Raw genomic sequence first — 10,844 nt, 5'->3', positions numbered from 1 at the left:
GAGGAGCAGCCAGAAAAAAATTATTATTTCAAGCAGCCATGGGTCTTCTAATTTGCCATCTTTGTTTTCTTTTCTATGTCGTTCTTGAGTTAATTCAAAGAACTTTTCCAGATCAAAAAATTAGTTGATTTAGTACTGTAGCCATTATACTAATTAAATAGGTCAAATAATATACTGTAGCCATGGCCATTCTTCCGCATGCACTTGATGCAAATTCAAAGGAAAACCCAGATGTGAAGGTTGAGTTTGACGGCCACAGCTAAAGGTTGGGTGCACTTTGACGGCAAACAAAAGAAAAACAAAGATCCATCAAAATATAAGCCAGAAATTGCCATCGAAATCAAACAATTCAAAGTTGATCTTTCAGGATGACGGATACAGTTTGACGGCAATCAAAGATCTTGGGTTTTCAGATGTAGTAAGTGTTGGATTTTTTGGTCAAAAATAGCTTTCCAAAATGAGTTTTCAAACTATATATATATTAACTACAAGTACTTTTCATAAATGCTTTGTAGCCTAGTGAAAAGTTAAAGTTTTGGTATTTCAAAAGGTCCCTTGTTCGAGGCTTGCCAACGACAAGCTGAGAAGTGTTTTATTTGAATTAATCCCTCATAAGTTCTAGTGGGCCGTGGGCCAATGGGCCAGGGATCGGGGCTAATCGGGTTGAGGCGTTAAGTGGCGCTTTGTTAGGCGCACTTGGACTTCGCACGGATGCATCGGGGCGAGGTGGCGCTGTTTGGCGCCACGAAGGTTGCCTCGCAGGTTGCTTCGCAGCATGCGGACGAGCTGTGTATTCGCACGAGGGTGACCCTAGCGTTCTCGTAGTTTGACGAGGTTCGCTCGATCGACGAGGTTCGTATGTCATACGAGGTTCGCCTGTTTGACTATGTTCGCTCGTTCGACGAGGTTCGTCTGTCATACGAGGTTCGCTTGTTGACAAGGTTCGTCTGTCATACGAGGTTCGCCTGTTTGACGAGGTTCGCTTGATCGACGAGGTTCGTATGTCATGCGAGGTTCGCCTGCTTGACTATGTTCGCTCGTTCGATGAGGTTCGTCTGTTATAGGAGGTTTACCTGTTTGACGACGTTCGTTTGTCAAACGAGGTTCGTCTGATTTGTTGAGACGTGACCCTCGCGTTTCGTAGCAACGCGTCTATTGATTCCTCGTATTCAGGAGTTAATGCATGCAGCGGTTACAACAGCATTAAGAGCAATTTAATGCATTGATGTTACAATCTTAATTGTCATTAAGAATTGTAACGGTCACATTAATTGCTAGTGGCTCTTGAGCTGGCCTTAGAGGCCTATAAATAGCGTCTTTGGGCAGCTCTTGGTTGAGGTTGGAAAATCCTCTCGCGAGCGTGGAACACGAACGTCGAGAGCTGAAAATCCTCTCGCGTGCATGGAACACGAACGTCACGTACTGGAATACGAACGTCGATCCCGACGTTGTTGTTGTTGTACTGCTGCTGCAGGAACTTGTGCCCATAGGAACTTGTCTTAAACCGAAAGGTTTTGAACAGTAAGGTTCTGAGATCGAGGAGATCTTTTGCCTTGACCGAAAGGTCTTATAGATCGAGGAGATCTTGACAATACTGGGTTGGTGCACACCAAAGTATTGTACTACTGTTCCTGGAAGTAGTTTGGTCTTGGGATCCTTGCACCGGAGTAGGCCAAATATTGGTTTAAGCACAACGTTTCTATAACGCACAGCAGTTAACTAAAAAAGTTTAAAAATACGGCACATCTTATTCTCAGTTTCATTCCAGATTTAACCTCAATTTTCAACAATCTTAAAGCAATATTTCTGATCTACTAATGGATTCTGCGAAGACTCTTGGAGTGGACTGTCTCAAGTTAGAAAACTTTGATGGATCTAACTTCAACGCATTGCGTCGAAAAGTGATTTTTAGGATGCAACTCCTGAAAATCTACTATGTGGTTTCTGAGGAGAAACCTGACTTTGAAGAAGACTCAGAGTCTGAAGCCTCTTGGGATAAAGATGATCATTTCTGTAGGAGTTATCTCATTAACTGCCTGGCTGATCATCTGGCAGATGCTTACACTAATAAGTTGTCTGCAAAGAAAATCTGGAATGCTCTGGTGGAGCAATACAAAGATGAGGAGAAGCTTTCCAAGTCTCACCTCATTGACAAAATTTTGGACTTCAAGTTTGAAGATGATACTGAGGTTTTGCCTCAAGTCAAAGAACTCGAAAAGCTTGTTATGAAGCTAAAGGATGAAAAGATCAGTCTTTGTCAAACCTTCATTTCTGGTACAATTATCAACAAGCTTCCTCCATCTTGGATGTCATTCTCCACGGACATTCGTAGAAGGAAAAGATAGGTGACTCTGTCTGATTTGAAGAGATTTATTCGGATCGAGGACGAGATTCGAACTCGCACAAAGAATGAGCTCCTAGCTAAGCAGAAGGCGTCTGCTAACATGGTGACAACTAACTCTGAGAAGGGTACCGGTTCTAAGAAAAAGAAATTTTTTAACAAAAAGAAGAATCATAATCCGAAGAACCTGAATGTTCAGAAGAAAGATTTCAATAAGAGCGGTAAATGCTTCAACTGTGGGAAGCAAGAGAATTTTGCTAAGGACTGCAAAGCACCAAAGAAGGGAACAGCACATAATGTTAATCAAATTGATAATTGTGTGGCTATGCTCTTTCAGGTGACAACTCCCAGCAAAGTCTCTGGTTGGAGGTTAGATATAGGTGCTACCTGTCATGTCTGTTCCAACAGAGATTTGTTCACTTCCTATGTTGCTGCCAAAGAGAACGTATCAATGGCTGATCGTTCTGTTGTTCCTGTTCTTGGAACTGGGACTGTGGTGCTGACTCTTTCTTCAGGAAAGACTCTCACATTGAAGGATGTGAAACATGTTCCTTCAATTGTCAAAAACTTAGTCTCTGGAAGCCTACTGTGTGACGCTAGTATGAGACTGGATTTCCAAGGAGGAAAAGTTGTGTTATCTTTTAAGAAAATGTATTTTGGCAATGCATATCGTACTGATGGCATGTATAAGATCAGTACTATTGTAACCAACTCTATTGTAAATAAAGTATCCTCTTTTGCTTACTCCTCTGTATTATGGCATAATAGGCTAGGACATGTAAATTATAGAAAGTTGTCTAGCATGGAGAAGTTAGGATTACTTCCGTAATGTGGGGATAACAAACCTGATAAGTGTGAAGTATGTGCGCAAGCGAAGCTGACAAGGAAGCCATTTCCAAGTGTCACAAGGAGCACTAACCTATTGGATCTAATTCACTCAGATACTTGTGATTTCAAGAGCTTTGTCACTCGAGGCGGCATGAAGTACTTCATCACCTTCATTGATGACCACTCTCGTTTCTGCCACGTCTACCTGCTAAAATCTAAAGATGAAGCATACAGTAAGTTTGTCGAGTTTCGAACTCGAGTAGAGAAGCAGCTTGGACTTCAGGTGAAAAGACTCAGGAGTGACAGAGGAGGAGAGTACCGATCTAAGGAGTCGGAGACATATTTCAAGGAGCATGGAATCATTGTTGAAACCACTGCTTAGTATTCTCCGCAATCTAATGGAATTACAGAAAAAGAAGAATCGCACATTGACCGAGATGGTGAATTCGATGCTAATCACATCCGGTCTACCTACATGCTATTGGGGAGAGGCTTTGCTGATGGCAAACTGGATTCTGAACAGAGTACCCTATTCTAAAACTAATAGTACTCCTCTTCAGTTATGGTTAGGATATCCAGATCCTTTGGATAGTCTCAAAATGTGGGGGTGTCTCGCATATGTTCGAGTTCCAGATATCAGAAGGCCTAAGCTCGGACCAAAGGCAAACAGATGTGTGTTTCTTGGCTTTGCTGAAGATAGTGATGCTTGCAGGTTCCTTGATCTTGGAACCAACTCCATCATTGAAGCTCGGGATGCAGAATTCTTTGAGGATAAGTTTATCAAAGATAAAGGATTATTACTCAAAGATATAGCAGAGAATGCTAGTACGTCAGACGCGCCAGAGGAGCCAGTTTCGCGAGAAACTAAAAATGTCAATGATGAAGGAGTTAATGAACCATCTTCCAAGCGTGTCAGAAAACAGAAAGATTTTAGAGATGATTTCATCACATATAATGTGGAAGAAGATCCGCAGACTTTCCAAGAAGCAATGCAGTCAACAGACGTTCTTCTGTGGAAAGAAGCTATAGATGATGAGATGGATTCATTGATCCAAAATCACACGTGGGAGCTGGTGGATGTACCTGAAGGTGCTAGGCCTATCAGTTGCAAGTGGATCTTCAAGAAGAAGCTTCGTCCTGATGGTACTATTGAGAAGTACAAAGCAAGACTGGTGGCGAAAGGATTCTCTCAAAGAGAAGGAATAGATTTATTTGACATCTATGCACCAGTTTGTAGGATTACTACCATCAGAGTGCTTATCACATAGGCGGCGATAAAAAGATTCGTCATACATCAGATGGATGTGAAGACTGCCTTTCTCAATGGAGACCTCACAGAAGAGATCTACATGGAGAAACCAGAAGGACTTGATGCTCCAGCTGGTAAAGTTTGTAAACTTATTAAGTCTCTATATGGACTTAAGCAGGCACCGAAACTCTGGCATAAGAAGTTTGATGGGGTTGTTCGCAACAATGGGTATCAAGTCAGTGAGTCTGACAAGTGCCTATACATCAAGGTCACTGAGGGATGATGGTGGTTATCTGTCTCTATGTGGATGATATGCTCATCGTCGGGAGTGATTTGGAGATAGTAACATCTACTAAGAAATTTTTATCAGCTCAGTTCAGCATGAAGGACCTTGGAACCGCGGACGTGATTCTCGGAATCAAAATCATATACTCTGAAGAGGGTATTGGATTGTCCTAATTTCATTATGTCAAGAGCATGCTAAGGAAGTATGGCTACTACGACCTGCCAGAACTGTTAGTGCCGTATGATTACAATAAGAAGCTTCGACCGAACACTGGAAGACCAGTAGAGCAGCTAAGGTACTCAAAGATAATTGGAAGTCTTATGTACGCAATGAGCTGCACAAGGCCAGATATAGCATTTGCTGTAGGAATGCTTAGTAGGTTCACAAGTAATCCTGGAAAGCTTCATTGGGATGCTGTTCTGAGATTGATGAGATACTTGAAAGGAACTACAGGTCTGAGCCTATTCTACACTGGATATCCGGCTATATCCAGTTTTCTGAGTACAGGTCTAGCCGAGTCATTAAGAACACACACTTCTTAAGATTGATGTAAAGCTTGTTCTCCTTTAGTACTCAAAAAACTTCTCTGAGATGCAACATATGCTCCTGTTCATCTTAGCTATAGATGATAATGTCATCAAAGTAGACGACTAAAAATTGTCCTAAGAAAGTCTTTAAAATTTGGTTCATCAAAAGTATAAAGGTGCTTGGAGCGTTCGATAACCTAAAAGGCATCACTAACCATTCGTAGAGACCCTCACTACCTTTGAAAGCAGTCTTCCACTTGTCGCCAGGTCGGATTCAGATCTGATGATAGCCACTCCTCAAGTCGATCTTTAAAAAGATGCTCGCACCTCCCAACTGGTCTAGCATGTCATCTAACTGAGGAATTGAAAACCTGTAGGGAATTATGATCTTGTTAATGGCTCGACTTTCCACACACATCCGCCAACTTCCGTCCTTCTTTGGTGTCAACAGTGCTGGAACTGCGCATGTACTCATACTCTCTCAAACATGGCCCTTCTTTATGAGGTCCTCAATGGTATCTTGTAGGATCTTTTTCTCATGTGGATTCATGTGAGAGAGATTAGGAAATACTGAACCTGGAAGGCAATCGATGTGGTGTTGAATATCCCTCGTGGGAGGAAGTCCCTCTGGCAGCTCTTTAAGAACCAAAACTTTAAAGTCCTTAAGCAGGGACTTCATCTTCTCTGGGATCTCAATTAGTGTCTTCACTTCTTCCTTTACTACTAAGGCAAACCTCTACTTTAACTCATTTGACTCGGCCAGAAATTCACCCTTGTTGAAAAGAGATATTGGTTTAGATTTTTGATTTTTGGGGTGCTTTGGATAAGGTGGAATAGGTGGTAGGATAATCTTCTTATTATTCCATACGAAAGAATATTCATTCTTCTTGCCGCCATGTTAGCATCGACGTCATACTGCCACGGTCGCCCCAACAATACATGGCATGCATCCATGTCCACAACATCATAAGCAACAGAATCATTATAAGTCTTGCCTAGTGATAGTGGCACGTGACATACTTCGGTCACCTTCACCGAGGGACCCTTCTTGATCCATCCGATGGTATAAGGCACGGGTTTTGCTTCAGTTGGCAGCTTCAAGTGGTCTACCAAGGTCTTTGATACTATATTTTCATAGCTTTCATTATCAATGATGAGGGTGCACATCTTGTTGTTGACCGAACACTTAGAAAAGAAGATTTGATATCGTTGTGATGAATTTGGAGTCTTCTGGGTGCATAGGAGTCGTTGAACAACACACGACACATTGTCGCCCTCAATCTCGGCAACCTCTTCCTCATAATCTTCGTCAGATGTATTGTGTCCGTCTTCCGCCTCTTCATAATCTGCTAGATTAACCTTCTACCGCTGCGGGCACTCGTTGGACCTGTGTTCTGGTTGGAGACATCAGAAACACTTTCCTGCAATCGGCTTGGCATACTGATTTGATTGAGTCGTCTGGGGTGGTGGTTGAGTTGTCGACCGCTCGGCTGATCGTAGAGGATTAGACCGATCAATCGTCCTTAGCCCTCCCCACTCACCTCTTGCCTTCTCGGCCGAACTTTCCTGATTGGTTCGCCTGAAAGATGGTGTCTTGGAGGCTAATCTTCCGGTCTTTAGAGCCATATTGTGGGCTTCCTCCACGGTGTATACATTGTGGATGACCACATTCTCTTGAATTGAGTATTTTAAACCGCCGATATACTTGGCTGCGAGTTGTTCCTCGCTCATCGACAAATCGCAACGAGAAGTAAGACGGAAGAACTCATTGGTATAGGCGCTTACTGATCTGATGCCTTGACAGCATTGCTCGAACTGGTTGTAAAGGATCTGCTGGTAGTCGGGTGGTAGGAACCTAGTCTAGAGTAATTGCTTCATGCGTCGTCAAACCCGAACTGGTTGCTTACCTTGCCGTCGCCTAGTGTTTTGAGTCTGATCACACCATGTCACGGCTCCTCTTTTGAGACGATATGCCACAAACTTCACTTGATTTGCTTCGGGTACATTAGCCATCACAAAGAACTTCTCCATTTCATAGAGCCAATCCAAAAAAGCCTCTATGTCCAGATTTCCTCTAAAGGAGGGGAGTTCTACCTTCATCCGGTACTCTTGGTCGTGGTGATGTTCGCCTTGTCGGTTATAATTGCGACAATGGTTGAAGCCTCTGCCTCGACCTCTGCCATAAGGTCGCCCTCCTTCTTCGCTCGAGACGTTGTCGTACCATGGTCTCTCAAATTGGGCATCATAGTCTGCTTCTTCGTCACTGGATTCATCATGTGGAGGGGGTTGGTTGGGATGTCGTCTATGATGTGGAGGGGGTTGATATGGAGGAGGCTGATGAAGAGGGGGTTGATATGGAGGGGTTTGGTTTGGACATGGTTGATATGAAGGGGGATGAACTGGAGGGGGTTTGGGATTGTACGGGGGTGGATGTCGCGCTAGCCTAGCTTTGGGTTTGCTTAGGTGAAGACCATCGGCAAAATTATTGTAAGTCCTTTAACGACTTGTTGAAGGTTCTGAAGAGACGCCTCCAATGTGTCAGATCTTCAGTCCATAGAATCCATCCTCGTAGAAGATCCTGTAGAGAAAGTTCCTTCTCGTCGTCATCTGCCATTGTCGAGGATGTTGAAGCTGAAGCTCTGATACCACTTGACGCAGACATAGAAATGGGGAGACCGATCGGATATCGTTTCGATGCCGACAAGCCCTGATAATAGCAGGTAGAAAACAAGCTTGAATCCACAAACCCTAGGTTTCTCAAACTTGAGAAGAAAAACAATGGAGAACAATTCTCTTGATTGAATAATTGAAAGTTAATTATTTGATTTACAAAAGAAGCTATTATTTATAGCCAACTAAACCTATCCAAACTCTAATAAAAAAGAAAATCTGAATCTAAAAGGAAATAACTAAAAAGAAACTATTTCCTAATCTAAAAGGAAATAACAAAAAAGAACTCTTTCCTAATCTAAAATGAAATAACCAAAAAAAAACTCTTTCCTAATATGATGTCCGAGTTGACATGGGTGGTTTTCTTCTTGTCTCGTCCAATGCTTGATCTACTATATCAGATACCTAGCGCAACGGTTATAAGCGTTGCGCTAAAACTGTTGCATCATCAAATACATGGTAATGTTTTGTGGGGGGTACTCAAATAAAACTCATGCTTAAATAGTCACAATAAGAAATGGGGTAGAAACAGCATTTTTTTTTTTGAGCAAAGATTTCATGGTATGTAACAGACACTGTTAATGTTATGAAAAGTGAAATGTTGGAATATTATTTAGAAAAAATTTAAATTCAGATACCAAAGTTAAGAATTGAACTTTAGGGATTAAAGTGCAATTAACCCGATCAGATGACTAAAAGATTTAGTCTGAAGCTCACCTGCTCCATTACACATACATTGCTCCCCAATATCTTGGCAATATGATGTTCCTTTTACAGATGTAAAATTCAATTGTTACATGCGAATAGAAACTCAACAAGATGAGTAAAAACAAACTGCCAGTGCCACCCCTCCAGGAACTAAAGGCTACAACAGCAAGGACGACTTTCAAAACATATTTTGGAGTTTCAGCTTTCCAGTGGAACACTTACTTTCATCTGACTTGTATATTTTTCGAGCAGTGCTAAAGCAATGCCTAGGTTGCTGACAGTGTTCTGAACTCTTTGACAAAATTCCATCACGACAACTGGAAAAATTCGGGCTAAATTCTGCACTGTTCTTAAATGACCTATTCTTGCTTGGAAAATCATAACCCGATATCTGATCATATTCCTGGAAAGTTGTCACAATTTAGAAGCTGGCACATATCTAATAGCTACCAAATGACTATTGAAGTGGAAAACACGAGCATCACGAATAAATAAAGTATAAATAAGTACAGATTTTTTTTTTTTTTGAAAAACCACATTAGCTTCATTTGGGCAAACAAACTATTATAAGTTAGAATAATGTTTGTTACCTTAGACTTTGTCTTTGAAAACCATGGGGTCAAACAAGGGTTCAGGTCCTTCATAACCATTTCATCGGGGCTACCATAAGTCACAGGGCACTCAGAACTACATTCCTGTAAAAGCAACGCATGAAGCATTCAAACTGCAGAACAATGGGTAAACAATTACACATAATGAATTTAATCAACTGCATATTGAGTTGGGGGGATAGCTGCTATTTTGTATACAATTATTTGGGCAAGGTAGGCATGGCTGGGTGGTCCTTTTGAACCCCTCATCCTTGTTCTAAAAAAATGCATTTTGAGAACTCTGTTGAAGATACTACAGGCTAGTTCAATTTCAAAGTATAAAAACAGCATGAGTTGAGTCTTCTAGTAAGCAATTCATACCAGAGAATTCTGAGCTTCCAGATTGGATATTGGTGTTTGTGGAGAACTATGACGGTCAAAGCATTTCCTTTCAACATATTTATCAGCTTTCACCTGCCCATTTTTTGTAGCACTGTCAGCTATCCACATAATATACAATAAATGAAAATATGTTCGACTGTTAGGGCTACAACTTGAAAGAAAGTAGTTTACATTTACAAGGCATTAACTTATTAAGATATGCATTAAAAGACAACTTTTTGCTCTGTATAAAGTGAATGAAAGAAAACAAAGAAATGGATATACTTTCTAATTTACTTACCAAAGGGACAGAAAGAATCAAACAAATCTAAGCAAGATTCTAATTGACATGTACAAGGCATATTAACTCATTAAGACATGCATTAAAAATTTAAGAGGTAACTTTTGGCTTCGTATAAAGTGAATGATAGAAAACAAGTAATGCAATGGGAGGAAGGGGCTTATAATTTATACACATTTTATTTTCTTCTGACACATGTTCTTCCCCCCACCTTCAACCGGAACCTCAAAACAAATTGTACTGGAAAATCAAACTTTTTCTCATCAGTCATCAAATGCAACAATCAAACTTTTATCCCCAACTTTGGAGTTAGAAACATGATCCCTTTTTCTTCTGTTCTAACTTGTTGAGGACAACCTCCTTGATTGAATTAACAACAGCTACATCCTTTTACAATTGTCTTGATTCATGCTTCTTTTAGGTCTACCTCTAGTGCTTATTTACTCAATTCACTAAAATCCCATCTCATATCCTCACTCCCAATTTATTTGTTCTTTTTGGAATGTTGAAACCTACATCACCCTGGTACCTCTATCATGAAGCTGCACCTGTACCCCAACGTGTATCTGACACGTACCCATACCTAAACTTTATGAGCACTCCTTGGATATATGCATACATTTATTCAGACATGTACTCAATTACATGATATATGTTTTAATTTAAAACACTTTTTATACACTTCTTAGACATATACCCTACACTTCACATCATTACTTGAAACTTGTTTGACATGGTTCAGGTTTGTTTCAACCAATACCCAAGTTCAAAACTATGTTTTTAAGAAGTTGTTTGCATATCTAGTTCAAAAATGAGCAGTTTCTAATTTATAATAATCAACCTAGTAAAACAAACTAAAAATGTGATAGGAATTTAAATTCTAATATCAGATGAATTGAAAAACAATAATGATCTCATGTATATATATATATATATATATATATATATATATATATATATATA

General features: G+C 40.5%; 1 protein-coding gene across 1 annotated transcript; it reads right to left on the bottom strand.

The window, feature by feature from the left end:
- Positions 8,564-9,709, bottom strand: LOC109847553. Its single transcript, XM_020416786.1, has 3 exons — positions 9,581-9,709; positions 9,200-9,304; positions 8,564-9,012 (listed from the first exon to the last, which is right to left on the bottom strand). Exons 1-3 carry the CDS (start codon positions 9,707-9,709, stop codon positions 8,788-8,790), a joined length of 459 nt encoding a protein of 152 aa, XP_020272375.1. The 3' UTR covers positions 8,564-8,787.

This window comes from Asparagus officinalis, chromosome 7, assembly GCF_001876935.1.
Source record: "Asparagus officinalis chromosome 7, Aspof.V1, whole genome shotgun sequence".
NCBI lineage: Eukaryota > Viridiplantae > Streptophyta > Magnoliopsida > Asparagales > Asparagaceae > Asparagus > Asparagus officinalis.
The sequence above is the reverse complement of the archived record's forward strand: the minus strand, read 5'-3'. Positions and strand labels throughout refer to the sequence as shown.

Coding starts and splice junctions, on each gene's coding strand:
- LOC109847553 (XM_020416786.1), bottom strand. CDS start 9,709: ATGTGGATAGCTGACAGTGCTACAAAAAATGGGCAGGTGAAAGCTGAT. Junction 9,305..9,580: donor TGGAAGCTCAGAATTCTCTG/GTATGAATTGCT, acceptor TTGCTTTTACAG/GAATGTAGTTCTGAGTGCCC. Junction 9,013..9,199: donor TTTCAAAGACAAAGTCTAAG/GTAACAAACATT, acceptor ACAACTTTCCAG/GAATATGATCAGATATCGGG.